At 43.9% G+C, this 21211-nt stretch overlaps 1 protein-coding gene and 1 pseudogene across 3 annotated transcripts in view; one reads left to right on the top strand and one right to left on the bottom strand.

Moving 5' to 3' along the window:
* Positions 1-7677: 7677 nt before the first annotated feature.
* On the top strand, positions 7678-8919 carry LOC115167466 (gap junction delta-2 protein pseudogene; annotated as a pseudogene).
* Positions 8920-9746: 827 nt separating this feature from the next.
* Positions 9747-21211, bottom strand: part of LOC115166901 (endophilin-A3) — a 46480-nt gene continuing 35015 nt past the window's right edge. Inside the window, exons 4-11 of one of the 3 annotated variants that reach the window (XM_029720814.1) lie at positions 21034-21177; positions 19750-19883; positions 19284-19442; positions 15719-15822; positions 14655-14776; positions 14397-14435; positions 13243-13302; positions 9747-12749 (exon numbers count right to left, since the gene is read on the bottom strand). In XM_029720814.1, the coding sequence (XP_029576674.1) occupies positions 12547-12749; positions 13243-13302; positions 14397-14435; positions 14655-14776; positions 15719-15822; positions 19284-19442; positions 19750-19883; positions 21034-21177 (965 nt within the window). In that variant the 3' untranslated portion in view covers positions 9747-12546. The remainder of the gene's footprint in view (positions 12750-13242; positions 13303-14396; positions 14436-14654; positions 14777-15718; positions 15823-19283; positions 19443-19749; positions 19884-21033; positions 21178-21211) is intronic. The other 2 variants (XM_029720815.1, XM_029720816.1) reach the window with 2 other exon arrangements.

A 21211-nucleotide genomic window follows, 5' to 3' on the forward strand; every position in this document is an offset into this window, starting at 1 on the left:
ATCGACAGGCAGACAGGCAGACAGACAGACTAACAGACAGAGAGAGCTGAGACCCAGACAGACAGACTAACAGACAGAGAGAGCTGAGACTGATAAGTGAAATGAATGATTATAGGTAAATGAGTAAAGAATCCACTCTGAAACCTATCTAATTAGTAATTAGTAGTTGATGTGGAATGTATAATGAATAGTTAAAGTACTGAACGTAAGTCCCATAAAGGTCTAGTAGAGGCTGGAGAGGGAGAGAAGTGTGTGTGTGTGATTAGTGGGCCTAAAGGAACTGTAGACATGTGTGTGTGTGTAGAGACCGGGAGTAGCCTTCAAGGTTCTCCTAATCTTGGGGGAAAGGAACAGGCAGCGCTGGATAGTGATTAACAGTGGTGGGAAGTCCAGGGAGGGATACTGTTCACCTACTGTTTGTGTGTATGTGTGTGCGTAGGTTATCTACTTTTGGTGTGGAGGTGTGTGCGTAAGCGGAGAGAGAGGATAAAATGAACTTCTTTGTTAATATTGGGCAGAACGTTCTCTGAATAAACCGTACAAACCTTTTGCAGAAAGCTGAGTCCTTGCCTAATTATTTAACCCATTGTCTTACACACCTTGGGAATTAGTCAAGGCTTATTGATTGTAAATTATTATCATGGGGATAAAATAATTAATATAACAGCTTGGTCCTTCGACAGCCGGAATTCAATACCCGCTCCTGTCGTTCCATGGAGACACCGAAACCGTGCACGGGCGGATGAAATATCCGTAGATTAAAGACCTGGCCCCTTGCTGAGGGTTCTTTACAGGCCGGTGGCGAATTGGTATATGACAGAAGCGGTGACGAAATCCTACCAACATTGAAACCTCAGCTGCAAAAAAATAAGGTCAGTGCTCTTTATTCACGGATTTGGGGGATAGCACCTGTATGATTGCATTAAATGTTGAATTGACTGATGTGAGAGTGAAAGGCGGGAGTGTTTATAAAGGATTTTAATGTACTCTGGGTGTTAGACGCTGGTATATCCGAGGGGGTTTATATCTGGTGACCTTTCTTTAGGATTTTTTATGGAGAAAAATGTTTTAAAGACAGCCAAGTATTCTGTGCAAATGGAAGATAGGAATCGGGTATAAATCCAAACAGGAGGAGGAGGGGTCCGAAATGACTCTACGGTATCTGTGGCCACTACCAATGTAAACTAGCTAAATGTTGAGACCTTAAACGTAAAATTGGTTGAAAGACATTGGCACGAAACGTAAATTGGAAGGCGAAATATAGTAATATAATTATGAGGGAGGAGGTCAGAGACATGATTACATTAATATAGGTCGCCTGTCTAAATACACCTAGGAGGGGATGGTCAGATCTTCCGGAGGTGCAAATCTAGGTCTGATTATCCATTGAAGGAGGGAAACCTAATATAGCGGAGTGAGATACGTGATATTAATGAGTCAATAATTGCAAGGAATGACAGAAAAATAGGCTGTTAACCTGTTTAGGATAGGGGGCAGTATTTTCACGGCCGGATAAAAAACGTACCCGATTTAATCTGGTTATTACTCCTGCCCAGAAACGAGAATATGCATATAATTATTTGATTTGGATAGAAAACACCCTAAAGTTTCTAAAACTGTTTGAATGTTGTCTGTGAGTATAACAGAACTCATATGGCAGGCCAAAACCTGAGAAGATTCCATACAGGAAGTGCCCTCTCTGACCATTTCTTGGCCTTCTGTAGCCTCTTTATCGAAAATAGAGGATCTCTGCTGTAACGTGACATTTTCTAAGGCTCCCATAGGCTCTCAGAAGGCGCCAGAACGGGGAATGATAACTCTGCAGTCCCTGGGCGAAAAACAGTAGGGCTTTTGGAAAGTGGTCGTTCTGAGAACAATGACACTGGTGCGCACGTGCATGTGAAGACTCCATTTTCTATTTTCAGTGTTTGAACGAAAACAAGGTCTCCCGGTTGGAATATTATCGCTATTTTACGAGAAAAATCGCATAAAAATGGATTTTAAACAGCGTTTGACATGCTTCGAAGTACGGTAATGGAATATTTTGAATTTTTTTGTCACGATACGCACCGGCGCGTCACCCTTCGGATAGTGTCTTGAACTCAAGAACAAAACGCAGCTATTTGGATATAACTATGGATTATTTGGAACCAAAACAACATTGGGTGTTGAAGTAGAAGTCCTGGGAGTGCATTCTGACGAAGAACAGCAAAGGTAATCCAATTTTTCTTATAGTAAATCTGAGTTTGGTGAGTGCCAAACTTGGTGGGTGTCAAATAGCTAGCCATGATGGCCGGGCTATCTACTCAGAATATTGCAAAATGTGCTTTCACCGAAAAGCTATTTTAAAATCGGACACCGCGATTGCATAAAGGAGTTCTGTATCTATAATTCTTTAAATTATAGATACAGAAGTTTTCGGTGGGTATGCTAGTTCTGAACATCACATGCTAATGTAAAAAGCTGTTTTTTTATATAAATATGAACTTGATTGAACAAAACATGCATGTATTGTATAACATAATGTCCTAGGAGTGTCATCTGATGAAGATCATCAAAGGTTAGTGCTGCATTTAGCTGTGGTTTTGGTTTTTGTGACATTATATGCTAGCTTGAAAAATGGGTGTATGATTATTTCTGGCTGGGTACTCTCCTGACATAATCTAATGTTTTGCTTTCGTTGTAAAGCCTTTTTGAAATCGGACAATATGGTTAGATAAAGGAGAGTCTTGTCTTTAAAATGGTGTAAAATAGTCATATGTTTGAAAAATTGAAGTTTTGGGATTTTTGAGGAGTTTATAATTCGCGCCACCCTCTATCATTGGATATTGGCGAGGCGTTCCGCTAGTGGAACATCTAGATGTAAAATCAACAATGTTTTCGAATAGTAATTTTGTAAATTGTAGCGCTGATTCACCGGAAGCATTTGAGGGAAAATATTTTCTGAACGTCACGCGCCGATGTAAAATGCTGTTTTTATATATAAATATGAACTTTATCGAAAAAAAATGCATGTATTGTGTAACATGATGTCCTAGGAGTGTCATCTGATGAAGATTGTCAAAGGTTAGTGCTGCATTTAGCTGTGTTTTGGGTATTTGTGATGCATCTAGTTGCTTTGAAAATGGCAGTGTGATTTTTTTTGGCAAGGTACTCTCCTGACATAATCAAATTTTTTGCTTTTGCTGTAAAGCCTTTTTGAAATCGGACAATGTGGTTCGATTCAGGAGAGGTGTATCTATAAAATGGTGTAAAATAGTCATATGTTTGAGAAATTGAAGTTATAGCATTTATGAGGTTTTGTATTTCGTGCGACACGATTCCACTGACTGTTGACTAGGGTGGGACGCAAACGTCCCACCTTGCCCAGACAGGTTAAAGTACTGAACGTAAGTCCCACAAAGGTCTAGTAGAGGCTGGAGAGGGAGAGAAGTGTGTGTGTGTGTGTGTGTGTGTGATTAGTGGGCCTAAAGGAACTGTAGACACGTATGTGTGTGTAGAGACCGGGAGTAGCCTTCAAGGCTCCCCTAATCTCGGGGGAAAGGAACAGGTAGCGCTGGATAGTGATTAACAGTGGTGGGAAGTCCAGGGAGGGATACTGTTCACCTACTGTTTGTGTGTATGTGTGTGCGTAGGTTATCTACTTTTGGTGTGGAGGTGTGTGCGTAAGCAGAGAGAGAGGATAAAATGAACTTCTTTGTTAATATTGGGCAGAACGTTCTCTTTATAAACCGTACGAACGTTTTGCAGAAAGCTGAGTCCTTGCCTAATTATTTAACCCATTGTCTTACAAACCTTGGGAATTAGTCAAGGCTTATTGATTGTAAATTATTATCATGGGGATAAAATAATTCATATAACAGAGACCCAGAGAGACAGACTAACAGACAGAGAGAGCTGAGACCCAGACAGAGAAACTAACAGACAGAGAGAGCTGAGACCCAGACAGACAGACCCAGTCAGACATGGCCGGACAGGGCTGTCGGAAGTAAGCCAACGGTTCAGGGACTGTTTTATCTGTGGGGGCTCTGTCATTTGATGGTGGCAGACGTTTCAAGGGTCTTTTTTAAAGCACTGATAACAGGATTGGCTAGTGATCAGAGAGGAGCAGTCACAACAACAAGATAAAACATCATTCACTTTATTGTCCGTTGTTTTACCCTAAATCTTTCTATTTTGGTAGAATGTAAGCGAGCTAAGGTTGCACAATTCCAGTCACCTTTCCAAAATTCCAATTTTTTTTTGAAATTCTGGTTGGAAGATTCTTGGAATAAGGATGAGAATAAAGGGAAATACTCCAGTGAATTTGTGGAAAGTTACCAGAATTTTGTAATCCTAAAGCAACATTCATTTCCCATTGAAAGTGTGGTTTTTGTACAAGCTTCCATCTCGTAAACTAAGGGTTAAAAGTAGTTACATTTGCTAAGAGACAGAAAAACATTTTCTTGTCATTCATAATCTATTTAACCTCTCTAGGGGAGGTGGGACGAAATCGTCCCACACTATTCAACAGCCAGTGACAAATCAGAGCGGCAAATTTAAAACCACAAAATGTCATAATTCAAAGTTCTCAAACATAGGACTATTTTACACCATTTTATAGATACACTTCTCCTGAATCGAACCACGTTGTCCAATTTCCAAAAGGCTTTACAGCGAAAGCAAAACATTAGATTATGTTAGGAGAGTACATAGACACAAATAATCACACAGCCATTTTCCAAGCAAGCATATATGTCTCATAAACCCAAACCACAGCTAAATGCAACACTAACCTTTGATGATCTTCATCAGATGACACTCCTAGGACATTATGTTATCTTCTTAGGGCTAGGGGGCAGTATTTTCACGGCCGGATAAAAAATGTACCCGATTTAAACTGGTTACTACTCTTTTCCAGAAATGAGAATATGCATATAATTGGTAGATTTGGATAGAAAACACTCTAAAGTTCATAAAACTGTTTGAATGGTGTCTGTGAGTATAACAGAACTCATATGGCAGGCCAAAACCTGAGAAGATTCCATACACGAAGTGCCCTCTGACCATTTCTTGTGCTTCTGTGGCATCTCTGTCAAAAATACAGCATCTCTGCTGTAACGTGACAATTTCTAAGGCTCCCATAGGCTCTCTGAAGGTGCCAGAAAGTGGAATGAGATCTCTGCTGTCTCTGGGCTAGGTACAGGAGCGCTGTTTGTGAGTGGTCAGGCTGGTGGCTCAGAGACAGGAGATGCGCGGCCCCGAGAAGTGGCCATGTTTTTCTTTCAGCCTTTGAACGAAAACAACGTCGCCCGGTTGGAATATTAGATAGCTCGGCCATCAAGGCTAGCTAAACAGACACTCGCCAACATCGAGGCTCAGTAAACTCAGAATTGCTAGTAGAAAAATTGGATTACCTTTGCTGTTCTTCATCAGAATGCACTCCCAGGACTTCTACTTCAACCACAAATGTTGTTTTGGTTCCAAATAATCCATTGTTATAATACCGCTGTTTTGTTCGTGCGTTCAGGTAACTATCCAAACGGTGACACGCGAGCACATTTCGTGACAGAAAATTTCAAAATATTCCATTACCGCACTTAGAAGCATGTCAAACGCTGTTTAAAATCAATTGTTATGCTACTTTTCTCGTAAAATAGCGATAATATTCCAACCGGGCAACGTTGTATTCATTCAAAGGCTGAAAGGAAAAAAATGGAGAAGTCTCGTGAACGCGCATCTCAGTCTCACTGTCCCCAGGCTGACCACTTACAAACAGAGCTGTTGTACTTTGCCCAAAGACAGCAGACACCCCAATCCACTTTCTGGCGGCTTTAGAGAGCCAATAGAAGCCTTAGAAAATTTCACGTTACAGCACGGATGCTGTATTTTCAATAGAGATGCAACAGAAGGACAACATATTGTCAGACAGGGCACTTCGTGTAAAAAATCTTCTCAGGTTTTGGCCTGCCATATGAGTTCTGTTATACTCACAGACACCATTCAAACAGTTTTAGAAACGTTAGAGTGTTTTCTATCCAAATCTACTAATTATATGCATATTCTAGTTTCTGGGCAGGAGTAGTAACCAGATTAAATTGTGTACATTTTTTATCCGGCCGTGAAAATACTGCCCCCTATACCACAACAGGTTCAATAAAGTTGATATCACAAACATGAATACACAAATATAATAAACAATTTGCATATTCAACTAAATAAACCAACAGTACTCAAGGTTCCAAGAAATCGAGTTAGCACTTTCTTCAAGTCAAAAGTGTAAAAATACTTTTAAACTTTTCAATCTTTGATAACAAAAAATACCTCTGTTTGGATTCTGTATCAGGGTAACATTTATAAATTGATGTTCGTTCATGGACAAGCTCATTGCTCATTGCCATATCTTCTGGCCGCAGAGTAATCTATAAAGAATGTACATCAGCCAGTATTATCAGTCAGCTCTCTAAAGTAGGGAAAGTCTCTTAGAAGGGGGTTTAAAACGGAACCCTGAAGACAAGAGAGAGAGGGAGAGGGCATACCATGGGAGTGGGGTCAAGTGGCCGTTTGTCCAGCTGGATAGAGTGTGTGTGTGTGTGATTGTGTGTGTATGTGTGTGCAAGTGCATGTGTGTCTTTGTGTCCGTCTATGAATGTGTGTGTGTGAAACTGTTTTTGTGTGTGTGTGTCCATTCATTGGTGTATGTGTGTATGTGTGTGTGTTCAGAATCATTCCTTATCTTTGAAGAAGTGCTGGGATGAGATGGCTCACTTGCCGAGATGACTCCACTTCTCTGGTTCAGAGACAGGAGCAAGGAGAGTGCCTGCCTGTCTATTTACAGAGGAGCCAGGACTCCAGTGCATCTACAACCAGTGGATATCCTAAGAGTCTTGTACTACAGGACGGCTGGTGTGAGTGGAGGGCTCTACTGCAGGGCAGTTAGTGCTAGAGGAGATCAGTGTATTGCTGTATATTTTAGGGCAGGGGGATAAAGTCTGTATGCTAGTACAATCAAGGTTAGAATGGGTCCAGGGCTGAAGCTGTACCATTAGCCCCAGGTCAGATTGACGGTCCTCAGGTATTTCCTCCTAAGAGAGCCAGGGTTGGAGTGGACCCAGAGGAGTGTTGGAGCTGCAAGTCAGAGCGGTGTATTTCAGGACAGACAGGGGAAAAAACCATCCAGGGCTTTATTATATCTACAACAAAGGAGGGTGGATGAAGGGAGGTGTTGCCCTTCTTTGACCACTGTGTGTTCCAGGCAAGTTATCCAGGGCTACAGTGGATCTACAGCACCTGTTTCCTGTACATCCAGGACTGGCGGAGAGGAGAACTGGATCTGCCTACACTATAATTGATTGGATTTACATAACGCTTTTCCAGTGCACAAAGCGCTTTACATGCCGCTGTAGGCTACACCAGGCAGCTCGTCCTTCTTCCGCGAGGCAGCAGGACACCAGCGGTCAGAGTGCTGTATATCAGTGCATCCAGAAGAAGAGTGGATTCAGTGCCATATCTGATCTAAAACCAAGGAAGAGCATGGAGGTGTGGATGAGACCGCTGTGTTCCTAGACTGCTGTGTTCCTAGACCGCTGTGCTTCTAGACCGCTGTGTTCTTAGACCGCTGTGTTCCTAGACCGCTGTGTTCCACTGTATTAGAATCCTCTTGTCTGACTGAGAGGAAGACGTTCATCGGCCGCCATTATGACGGAGTGGACGCTCCTCAAACGTCTCCTGGACGCTGTCCACCAGCACTCCACCATGATTGGACGCCTCTGGCTCACCGTCATGGTGATCTTTCGCCTCCTCATCATTGCCGTGGCGACTGAGGACGTGTACGCCGACGAGCAGGAGATGTTTGTGTGCAACACCCTGCAGCCGGGCTGCGCCACAGTCTGCTATGATGCCTTCGCGCCCATCTCACAGCCGCGCTTCTGGGTCTTCCACATCATCAGCGTCTCGACTCCGTCTCTCTGTTTTATCATATATACGTGGCATAATCTGTCGAAGCTGCCGCAGGGACACAGCGGGCAGGGCCAGGGGGTTAACCCAAGGGACTTGCCTCGAGACGGGGGAAAGGATGGAGGTCGAGAGCCATTCAACCGGAGCTGCGACTCGGATAGCTGCTCCATCCGTTCACACCGGCACTTAGGTCACAGCTTGGCCAATGTCTTGGAGGGAATCACTGCCCAGAGTCAGAGCCTCCTAAAGGGAGCTGCCACCACTACAGCCACCACAGCCACCACCGCCATGTCTCTAACCCAGGCCAGGGCTCGCGTCTACAGGAATAGCCACTACGATGCACCGGGGGGTCCTGGAGGTGGAGGAGGAACCGGAGGCGTCCTCTCCAAGTACTACGTGTTCCATGTGTGTTTCCGGGCGCTGCTGGAAGTGGGCTTTGTCATGGCCCAGTGGTTTCTCTTTGGCTTCCGGGTGCCCGTCCACTTTTTGTGCAAGGCCCCACCCTGCACGCAGCCCGTGGACTGCTACGTGTCACGGCCCACAGAGAAAACCATCTTCCTCCTCTTCATGTTCTGCGTGGGGCTCTTCTGCATCCTCCTCAACCTTCTGGAGCTTAATCATCTAGGATGGAAGAAGATCAGACACTCAGTGAGGCTCAGGGAGGGAGGATCATGGGGGAATTATGGTGTAGAGAAAGTGGGGCAGGAAACCTTTGAGACTTTCGCTCCTGACAGCCCCTCACTGATGTCGTCTCTCGGCCTTAGGGATGTCACCAGTACGACGTTGGATCTGGTAGTCGACCACCGGCCTGACTGGACCTGTGCTGGGAACTGTTCCCCATTTAATAAGGAGCCTGATGCTGGTATAGAGACAGGGCTGCAGCTTCCCAACAACCAGGAGCTCCAGAGAGGAGAGACACAGCTTCTGAAGAGCAAGAGGGAGGGCTGGAAATCCAAGCTGCGCAGTACGGAGGTCTGGATATGAATGAAAGAATTGAAACGCTGTATAGTGCTTTGGCATTATTCCATGACAGCTACTAGGGAATAACTTATGTTACAGAACGCTGTATTTGCAAGTCCATACAGATGTACTGTGGTACTCATCACTGGTAATGTTGTTTCCCAAGAAAATAGAGAAAATACAACAAACAGAGTACCTGAGTGTCTGAGGTGTGGATTTGAGTGAACATTTTACCAAGCTTCCCTCAGCACTGTGCTGTTTACAACTGTGGTTCTCAAGCATTTATGACGCACAAAAACCTTTAGGAATAGTGACACATTTTGACTGACTCAACATTTTTGACTAAAGCTAGAATAGAACAAGTCGTTCCAGCCACAACCCAAAAGATTTCAGCCCTCACCTGCCATTTGGGAATCACTGGTCTATAGACATTATATACTTGGTGAGTCTTAAAACCTGAAATCCACTAAAAGGATGAAAATGTACATTTTCCACCAATGTTGTACTGTACCAAGGTCAGTTCTATGCGTGTCAATTGTCCTATATGTGGAAAATGTTACTTCGTAGCAGGGCTCTGAGCCCTCAATTATGAGGGCTATTTATATCATTTGTATATTTCAATTGAAAGCTATGGAAGGGTTAAAGTCAATTCCATTTCCACTCAAGTCTATTCAGGAAAGGAATTCATTGTCCATCACTTTCAATATTTATGAGGATTTTTTTTTAAAGTTTTTCATTCACTGGGTTGGTCGTTCGAATGGAACTGAGCCCAACCTGCTAAGGTGAGTGTACAACTGCATACTGGAGCTGTGCGGTGTATGGTAGGAACAAATAAATACTAAAAAGGTAAATGTGTTAAAAGTTTTTAAACAATTTTAAAACAACATCAAAGATGGCTCAGTATTTGCTTTTCATTTATTTACGCAATATACAGTACGTATTATTATATTCATTTACAACATCAATAAAACACATTTTATATAGATTATGTTACAGAAATAAAATACAAAAAGGAGGTCATGAAGTATCTACAGCCAGTTTCCATTGACTAACTTTGGGGTGAAGTGACACTGAACAGAGTGGTTTCAGAGCTGGTTAAGTAGAGCAAAGAGAGCGTTAACAGTGGACATGGACATATAGTCCAGCTGTAGTGTTGGGGAAGTGTCATCTCAGTCATCACACAGTGGCTTTGTCCCAAATGGGACGGACACACACACACTGTCAACCATCAGACAGACACCTTACGAAAGCAGCAGGCTATTACAGAACAGAAGGGTTGGGCTTCAGAACAATCTCCCTCCACATTGAAGGTTTTTCCATTTCTTATGCTGCCTCCTACAAAATCTGTTTTCTCTCTCACAATCAAATCCATGGCTACAGTCTTTCTTTTTAAATCATGAAAACAGGGGTTTTCCATATTCACTAGCATTATGAAAACAGTGTGTATTACCTTTAGACACCTTTGGACATAGTCCTATATTTCCCCTGTTTTTTAGTTAGTGTAGTTGGTCCAGAACATGGTTATACTTAGAGAAAGAAGATGCTTAAGAATGTTTAAGTGTATTTTGGTAGAAATATCCAATCCAGACTTTTGGGTAGAGGGAATGTCCACACACTACAGTGGCTTTTTAAATACTGTTTTTGTAAATGAAAAAGGAAAACAAATGACCATAATGATGATGATTCAGTTATGGCATTGTTGTTCAATCAATATGGAGTTATCCATTCTGTTGAATGGTGAACATATAAAATCCAGAGCTATATATACACAGTACATAATACTTATTATAGGGCTCTGATAAATTCCATTCTCAGCAGAGAGAGAGAGGCTATTGGCAGTTAAAAACCAACTATCGGGCTAAAGAGACGTGTCAATTGGAAGATCAGGTCAGAGCAATGCTGCACTTCCTAAATAAGCCCTGGGTTATCAGACTTCAGACATGATACTAGACAGGCATATCTCATAAAGGCACACTTCATTGCTTCTATTTCTGGTCCCCTGTGAAGCCTTAGATAACACTTGTTTGTTTTGGAGGCTTGAGAGTCTTCGCAAGTCCAAAGTAGAAAAACAAAGAAGAGCCTGATTGATGTGAATCAAACAATGTTAGTTTTTGTTTGTGTGTTTGGTTTTGAGTGTGTAAGTACTTTGTGGCGCTACCACAGGGGAAAGAAAAGTGACAGAGTATGCCTTTAATGTGTATAATTTTGAGACTTCATTCAATCTACAATGGTGGTCTGACGTTACATGGCAGACAAACTGTTTCATCACATACAGTACATATCGTGGTCCATATCAACCTATATATTCACCATGGTGATAACTTAACAGACAGTACTGATGTGATATAGATATTTCCTCTCATGGTGAAGGACATAGAAAGTGCAGTGCTTGAGGAGAAACTAGAAAACATACAGTATGTGCATGTCCGGAGGTGCGCGTTCGGGTCTAAAGCTTTTTAACATTTTAAAAAGCACTTAAACGGTCCAAGTGGGTCAAGGCATTCACCCCCGTCTGACACAGAACAGTGGTACAGTCCTTAGAGGAGTCTTTACGTCACAGTAAGACCAGACCATGTAAACACAGAGAGAGAGAGAGGGACATTCAGAGTTGTAAAATCAGTTCTTTACAGTTTAAAAATATGTGTTTGGGATAACACTTAAGAGCACAACAGGCACACAGGCAGGCAGGTAGACGGAGGTACAGAGAGACAGACAACAGGAACAACTCTGGACACATGTTAAAGCCTATAATAACCTAGAACTAGGGACTAGAGCTTGTCTTGGTCAGGTAACATGGTCAGGCATAACTCCTGGCCCTACAGATAACAGCAGAGAAAAGGAACAAAAAGACCACTCCTAACTCAACATCAACACTTGAAGAAGAGTTACACAGGAAAACCCTAACCAAACGGAGATGCACAGTAGCAATGTGGATTTTTCCAGGAGACTCCACTTTGTTTTCTCATGGTGGCAGATCATGAGAAAAGCATCATCTTTGATAACCTGGAATGACTTTCTTCAGTTTACAACCAGAAAATATTTCAAACCATAAGTGGTTTCTGCTACACAGCGATTTTCAGGTGATTATTTTAGTCGTCTTGTCTGATGGTGTCACCTGTAGCTGCTCCAAATGGAACACATTTCACAAACAATGAAAAGAACAATGTAGAAAATAAATATTGTAAAAGACAAAGATTAAAGCAGTACATTTGCTTCACTCTGCCTTCTGATAGACTGCTTAGAATGTCCACTTCCTTCCTTATACCTGTCCAATCTTTTCAGATCTACAAAAGTGTCTAGGGTATAGGGTCGATTTGGGATTCAGTATTGTGTTTCTAAGGCTGAGGGTGTAAGGGTAGGGACTGGAGGCTGGGGGTTGATGACTGGAGGCTTGAGGCTGGGGATTGAAGTCTGATGAAATGGACACTGTGTATAATCCCAAATCGACCCCAAGACCCTGCGCCCTACGCACCTGTGGAGATCTGAGCGGATTCGACCGGTGCAATCTATATGGAAATAGCTCTCAGATCAAAATAACAAAACCCTCTCAGATCTCCACAGGTGCATAGGGTGTAGGGACTGGGGCGGCTGTGAGGAGGTTGGGCTCTGCAGATTGGTCCCTGATTGGGTGGTGTCCTGTCTGTTCCTGTCTCACTGGGGCAGGGGTACGATAACCTCCACATAGTTGATTGGGAAGAAGCCAGAGTCTCCGTTTATCATGCCTTCGTACCAGTTGTCATCTATCTGGTTGGTGAGGATGATGATGTCACCCTCCTTAAAGCCCAGCTCACCATCGTTCTCTGGCTCAAAGTCATACAGGGACCTGGCACACGGCTGGTCCAGCACCTCCGATTCTGGAGGGAGGGAGAAGGGGTGGGGGGGAGGGAGGGAGAAGGGGTGGGGGGGAGAAGGGGTGGGGGGGGGAATAAGGGGTGAGGGAGGGAGGAGAAGAGGTGAAGGGGGAGAGGGAAGGAGAGGGGGATGGGGTAGGAGAAGAGGGAGAATAATAGAGAACTGTCAAACACCAGCATGTATCGTCTTCTGTTCCCAGGAGTGTATCTTCCTCTGATAAGGATCTGATGTTGGTGCAGCAAAACAAATCCAACACATTAAGACAAACAGACAGTGGTGTGATAGTGACAGTATGGAGGAGTAGAGGACAGTTACAGTAGACTGGGTTGTTGTTGGAGCAAGGTATGAGGGGGTGTGTGTGTGTGTGTGTGTGTGTGTGTGTGTGTGTGTGTGTGTGTGTGTGTGTGTGTGTGTGTGTGTGTGTGTGTGTGTGTGTGTGTGTGTGTGTGTGTGTGTGTGTGTGTGTGTGTGTGTGTGTGTGTGTGTGTTACTCACGGTGGCCGTTGAACGTGGGACTCTCTGGCCAGGACAGAGGAACGGTGGTGAAGGGATCAGCTGGGTGAGAGATGGATGGAGAAATATGGAGATGGAAGATGAGACAAGCACCAACAAACACAATGCCTGTAACTTTCCTAAAATTCCCAGGTTTTCCAGATATCCTCAAAGGAGGACCCCCGGATGTACTGCTTTTTCAACCCTGATTCCAGGAATCTTCCAACACGATTTTTTGGTTGAAATTTACGTGAATGTTGCGACCCTACCCTACTCATGACATGATGACTCCTGCCATGGATGAAACAGCAACCAATATCTGATGAATGAATAATAAATTGACTGACGCCTCCCGAGTGGCGCACTGCATCGCAGTGCTAGAGGCGTTACTACAGACCCGGTTTTGATCCCAGCCTGTGTTGCAGCCGGCCGCAACCGGGAGACCCATGAGGCGGCGCACAATTGGCCCATTGTTGTCCGGGTTAGGGGAGGGTTTGGCCGGACGGGAGGTCATTGTCCCATCGCGCTCTAGCGACTCCTTGTGGCGGGCCAGGCGCATGCACGCTGACTTCAGTCGCCAGCTGTACAGTGTTTCCTCGGACACGTTGGTGCGGCTGGCATCCGGGTTAAGCGAGCAGTGTGTCAAGAAGCAGTGAGCCTTGGCGGGGTCTCCCGAGTCCGTACAGGAGTTTCAGCGATGGGACAAGACTGTAACTACCAATTGGATATCACAAAAATAAACTGACTGACAAACTTTAATCTGAGGATAACAGCTTTTATCTTAATCTTTTAAACCTCGGGAGAGATGTGATCTTTTCAGTGTGCTATTTGTAAAGGCTCTTAGCGGTGTAGGGGGAAGTTGACCTTAGACGCTGATCCTGGGTCCGTTTTGCATTTTTCCCACTAATGGTTTAACCCAGAACAATTTTCATGAAGGTTGTTACACCCTCTAACCACAAGAGGGCAGCAAACAGCTTTTTTAAAGTCACACTGATGGAGCCAGAGAACTTGCAAGTAATTATTTGGCTAAAAATGATCATGACTTCACAGGAGTATTGATTTGCCTCAGATTATCACTAGAGAGTCAGAATAAGTCATTCTTAAGACTATGTATGGGTGCGACACCTGTTTGATGTGATCAGTCCAAGTATACCTACTTTTCCCATTTCCATTTACTGTGTGTTTGATCTGGATGTCTGCAAAGAACCACAGAAACATATAACATGACTTATGACTTGGGAAAAATAACAATGGGTGAAAGGATAACTTGGACAAACTGATGGGGTTGATCAAAACAAATATGAGCAGAATTGACACACACACACACACACACACACACACACACACACACACACACACACACACACACACACACACACACACACACACACACACACACACACACAGTACAGTACCTGAGGACTTGAGTGAGGAGCTATATGATCCATTGTGCTGAGTGTTGTCTATGGTCTCAATGCTGCTCATGATGGACTTTGGTTTAAATTCTCTCTTCGGTCGACTGCTGGCTGAGGATATCCTGTGAGAGGCATTATGATGTTATCCACTGTGGCCCAACAACATGTGTACATTACTGGCTGAGGATATCCTGTGAGAGGCATTATGATGTTATCCACTGTGGCCCAACAACATGTGTACATTACTGGCTGAGGATATCCTGTGAGAGACATTATGATGTTATCCACTGTGGCCCAACAACATGTGTACATTACTGGCTGAGGATATCCTGTGAGAGGCATTATGATGTTATCCACTGTGGCCCAACAACATGTGTACATTACTGGCTGAGGATATCCTGTGAGAGGCATTATGATGTTATCCACTGTGGCCCAACAACATGTGTACATTACTGGCTGAGGATATCCTGTGAGAGGCATTATGATGTTATCCACTGTGGCCCAACAACATGTGTACATTACTGGCTGAGGATATCCTGTGAGAGGCATTATGATGTTATCCACTGTGGCCCAACAACATGTGTACATTACTGGCTGAGGATATCCTGTGAGAGGCATTATGATGTTATCCACTGTGGCCCAACAACATGTGTACATTACTGGCTGAGGATATCCTGTGAGAGGCATTATGATGTTATCTACTGTGGCCCAACAACATGAGCCACAGTGGATAACATCATAATGCCTCTCACTGGCTGCAGAGTCTAAAGTGGTTTCCTCCTCTCCTTGTCCTGTTTCCTTAAATTGGTTGGTTTTCCTTCAATTTGGTTTTCAATTTAGTGCAATTAGAATGTGAACTGAGGATTATCTTTTAATTCAGGCAGTGAATTTCATCTTGAATCAGAATTACTGAATTGAAAACTGAAAAGGTGAAAGCAAAATGGTGGATGCTCACTAGGGAGTTGCTTTCATGTGTCCAGCTCTTTCACATCAGTGCAGAATAAGGGAAGAAGACGAGGCTGTTTAGGGACTGTGGAGTGTGATAGCTGTAGTTAGTTAGTTGCCTGTTTTGTAGTTGGGTGTTGAGGTCTTCTAGGATCTCCAAGGACTGACGGTGGTAGTCTAACGCTGCTTCAACCAACGCTGACAGCTGACTCACCTGCTCCACCTACCAAACACACAACACAAGAATATTATCCATCTAATCAAGCACTTTTTATCTTGTATGAAGAAAACTATTTCTTGGTAAGATTGACATTGTGATTGTACTGTAAAGTGCTGCACTTTGTGACAACTGTTGTTGTCAATATGGGATATACAACTGTTGTTGTCAATACGGGATATACAACTGTTGTGGTCAATACGGGATATACAACTGTTGTTGTCAATACGGGATATACAACTGTTGTTGTCAATACGGGATATACAACTGTTGTTGTCAATACGGGATATACAACTGTTGTTGTCAATACGGGATATACAACTGTTGTTGTCAATACGAGATATACAACTGTTGTTGTCAATACGGGATATACAACTGTTGTTGTCAATACGAGATATACAACTGTTGTTGTCAATACGAGATATACAACTGTTGTTGTCAATACGGGATATACAACTGTTGTTGTCAATACGAGATATACAACTGATTGATTGATTCAAATCCTATTGTATTTTTTCATGCTTCATAAACAACATGTGTGGAATAACAGTGAAATGCTTTCTGATGGGAAAGAAAATAGAGAAATTATAGAAAAGTAAAACACCTAATAATAAAAGTAATAATAGATACATAATGAGTAACAATAACTTGTCTATATACACAGGTACCAGTACTGAGTTGATGTGCTGGGGTATGAGGTAATAACTTGTCTATATACAAGAGGTATCAGTACTGAGTTGATGTGCAGGGGTATGAGGTAATAACTTGTCTATATACAAGAGGTACCAGTACTGAGTTGATGTGCTGGGGTATGAGGTAATAACTTGTCTATATACAAGAGGTATCAGTACTGAGTTGATGTGCAGGGGTATGAGGTAATAACTTGTCTATATACAAGAGGTACCAGTACTGAGTTGATGTGCAGGGGTATGAGGTAATAACTTGTCTATATACAAGAGGTACCAGTACTGAGTTGATGTGCTGGGGTATGAGGTAATAACTTGTCTATATACAAGAGGTATCAGTACTGAGTTGATGTGCAGGGGTATGAGGTAATAACTTGTCTATATACAAGAGGTACCAGTACTGAGTTGATGTGCTGGGGTATGAGGTAATAACTTGTCTATATACAAGAGGTATCAGTACTGAGTTGATGTGCAGGGGTATGAGGTAATAACTTGTCTATATACAAGAGGTATCAGTACTGAGTTGATGTGCAGGGGTATGAGGTAATAACTTGTCTATATACAAGAGGTACCAGTACTGAGTTGATGTGCAGGGGTATGAGGTAATAACTTGTCTATATACAAGAGGTACCAGTACTGAGTTGATGTGCAGGGGTATGAGGTAATTGAGGTAGATAGGTACATATAACGAGGAATAAAGTGACAGATAATAAACAGTAGCAGCAGCGTATGTGATGCGTCAAAAAAGTTAGTGCAAAAAGGGTCAATGTTATTTGGTTAACTATTTAACTAACTATTTATCAGTCTTATGGTTTGAGGGTAGAAGCCGTTCAGGGTCCTGTTGGTTCCAGACTTGGTGCATCGGTACCACTTGACACGCAGTAGCAGAGAGAACAGCGTATGACTTGGGTGGTTGGAGTCTGAAAAAATGTTGGGCCTTCCTCTGACACCGCCTGGTATAGAGGTCCTGGATGGCAGGGAGCTCGGCCCCAGTGTCCGCACTATCCTCTGTGGTACCTTGCGGTTGGATGCCAAGCTGTTGCCATACCAAGTGGTGATGCAGCCAGTCAAGATGTTCTCAATGGTGCAGCTGTAAAACGTTTTGAGGATCTGAGGGCCCATGCCTTATATTTTCAGCCTCCTGAGGGGGTGTGTTTGGACCATGATAGATCCTTAGTGATGAGGACACCGAGGAACTTGAAGCTCTCAACCTGCTCCACTAAAGCACCGTCGATGTGAATGGGGGCGTGCTCAGCTCTCTGTTTCCTGTAGTCCACGACCAGCTCCTTTGTCTTGCTGACGTTGAGGGAGAAGCTGCTTGATTGATTCTGCTAGCAGGGTGTTTAGGCCTCAGAGTTCCAGCGAGTGTCACAGACAGAGAGAGAACGTGTTTACAAAACCCTATAACTTTAATCATGAAACCCTCACTGAACCCTCTCTCTGGTTAGGACATAGAGACAAACTCTGTGACCTTTCAGCTGCAGCAGAGGCTACCATCCCCCACCTCAGCCTGACTCCTTTGTCCAGTAGCAGAGGCCACTAGGCCTGTTAGGGACCAGGTTGCCAGGGAACACAGTCAGCTGACCTGGTCAGCCAATCACAGGTCCTATCTGGTGAGGTAACAGACCTATTCAAGCCTGTTCTTTAGTTGGACACAGGGGGTGCAGAGAGATAACAGGTCAGAAGAACTCTACACCACCTCAACACTGGGCCCTTCCTGCAAGGACAAGAACTATGCACCACCTCAACACTGGGCCCTTCCTACAAGGACAATAACTCTGCACTACCTCAACACTGGGCCCTTCCTACAAGGACAATAACTCTGCACCACCTCAACACTGGGCCCTTCCTACAAGGACAATAACTCTGCACCACCTCAACACTGGGCCCTTCCTACAAGGACAAGAACTCTGCACCACCTCAACACTGGGCCCTTCCTACAAGGACAAGAACTATGCACCACCTCAAAACTGGGCCCTTCCTACAAGGACAAGAACTATGCACCACCTCAACACTGGGCCCTTCCTACAAGGACAATAACTGCACCACCTCAACACTGGGCCCTTCCTACAAGGACAAGAACTCTGCACCACCTCAACACTGGGCCCTTCCTACAAGGATATATATTTTACCTTTATTTAACTAGGCAAGTTAGTTAAGAACAAATTCTTATTTACAATGACAGCCTAGGAACAGTGGGTTAACTGCCTTGTTCAGGGGCAGAACAACAGATTTTTACCTTGTCAGCTCAGGGATTCGATCCAGCAACCTGGCCTAACGCTCTAACCACTAGGCTACCTGCCGCCTCAACACAACTCACCCTGGACTCTTCCTACAAGGACAAGCCTCCACCCTGGACTTCCCAATCGTGTGTTAGTGCGTCACTGTGGTCAGGGTGAGTTGTGTTGAGGCGGCAGGTAACAGCTTGGCATCCAACCGCAAGGTACCACAGAGGATACGATTCTATTCCTCTTCCTCTTTGCTGTGTGTGTGTGTGTGTGTGTGTGTGTGTGTGTGTGTGTGTGTGTGTGTGTGTGTGTGTGTGTGTGTGTGTGTGTGTCTGTTTGGTGTATGGAAATAAAGTGTGAATTGTATCCCTGCCTCTTACTGGTCATCTCCGTCCTCTAACTGGGGCGCTTGGACAGTTGCACCTATAATGGAAACTGGCACCTCTATTGCAGACCACCACATGGTGGCACTCTTTTTCAGAGAGAGAGAGAGAGAGAAAGAGAGAGAGAGAACCGTTACAACAGGTAGCGTATGTCTCTACTATTCACTCACATCGTTCTCCAGGAAGTTGAACATGCTCCTCTCGGCCAGCTCTTTGCTCTCCTCAAACTTCTCAACCGCCTGACGGATCTCCTCGTCAGGCACCTTCCCCTGACGCTTCTTCTTATAGTCAAAGTCCAACCGCCTCCCCTCCAGCTTCTTCAGGTGATGCTGCACACAAAACAATCAGGAGAGATGATTGACAAGGAGCAATATGGGGCAGTACAGAGGCTCTTCCCAGGAGGAATTGACGACGGCCCTCCTCAAAACCTTTATGAAACATTTAAAATAACTAATACAAATTAAACATATTGTGAAATCACCTTTGTGAATAGAATTGCAAGTATACAACTTTTATGCACATCCCATATGGGTCCTGGTCAAAAGTAGTTCACTATAAAGGGAACAGGGTGCCATTTGTGACGCACACGTGGAGTTCTGAAAGCTAACGGAAACTGAGATGTATTCTACCACTGACCGTGATCTCCTTGAGGTCTTTGTCCTGTAAGTTCTGGAGTGGGTCAATAAAGTTTTGTTTGACACTGATGTCCAGAGAGTCTTTCACGTCGGCCATCTGCCTCATGGCCTCACCGATGTCCACCAACGCACTGCCTGCAGACAAAAAACGCCTGGGTCGTATTCACAAGGTACCAAACAGAAGAAAACAGTCCAAAACTGGGAGGGACTTACCCGAACTTGTCCAATAAGAAACACTTTCATTTTCTGTTGCAAAACCTTTTTCTACAGTTTAACATAATACGACCCTGCTGTCAGATACGAGCGAAACATGTGAAACAGAAACATGGTGGTTCTGATGGTGAGTGGGTTTGAGAGTAAGGTGCTAGCAAAACACCAGGGTTGAGGGTTTGATTCCCGCATGGTTCACTTTCACTGAATTCATGTGTCACTAACAACTTACAGCAAGAAGGTGATGCAGGACAAATGAATTAACTAGCTAGCAATTATATATAGAATTCCATATCAGTGTGCATTATTCAATGGAATTGTAAAGTTAAAATCGAGATCACTGAGAAATAATGATTTGGTTTCTAGATAGTTGATAACTTGATAATGTAACGCCTGTTTCAAGTTCATATTGAATATTAAGGTCTGGTTTTCAAGACACAGATGAAGTCTAGGCTGGGATTCATTCATAGAGCAGCACACGGTTGAAGGTTATTCATGCTTGAACCAACATTCGCAGCATTTATCATGAATGCGATCTCCAAATTGCTTTAAAAGGCGCATTGTCGGCTATCAAGTGTATTGCTCTATAGCACACCTTCCATTGAGTCCTGGCATTAATCTTTCACTAAGATGGGAACATGGGCTTTAGTCTAGAACTATCCTTAATTTGTGTCCGGGAAACTGGGCCTATACTAATGATATTATCAAAACCCATGTTCAGAGTAAGTACGTTTTGTACCCACCAGGTGTCAGAGTTGAGACGGGAAGCAGCTCAACAAAGCCACAGGTTTTCACAGGCAGAAACACATACATACTAGCTGGCTGCACACAGGGTGTGTGTGTGTGTGTGTGTGTGTGTGTGTGTGTGTGTGTGTGTGTGTGTGTGTGTGTGTGCGAGCGAGCGTGGGTGGGTGGGTGGGTTGGTGGGCGTGTGCACAGTCAGGTTAGGATGAAAAGCTTTTCAAAGGCTTCCTCTCGTGCTCCTCACAGCCCTCACATAGCACAGCGTGTGTGTGTGTGTGTGCACATATGTGTGCTGAACGTGTGTGTGTGTGTGTGTGTGTGTGATTCATACCGAAGGAGGACTGATCTCCCAGATCATGTCCATAGCGCATCATACAATCCCCTAGTAGGCCCTCGGTCTGTGGGTATCCTGTGGTCTTCACCTGTCCTCTCATCTTTGACACTGTGTTTAACATCCCCAACTTGGCTCTAGAAGCTACAACAAAACACACGGAGTGATCACTTTGTTT

The sequence above is a fragment of the Salmo trutta genome, chromosome 29, assembly GCF_901001165.1.
Source record: "Salmo trutta chromosome 29, fSalTru1.1, whole genome shotgun sequence".
NCBI classification, from domain to species: Eukaryota; Metazoa; Chordata; class Actinopteri; order Salmoniformes; family Salmonidae; genus Salmo; species Salmo trutta.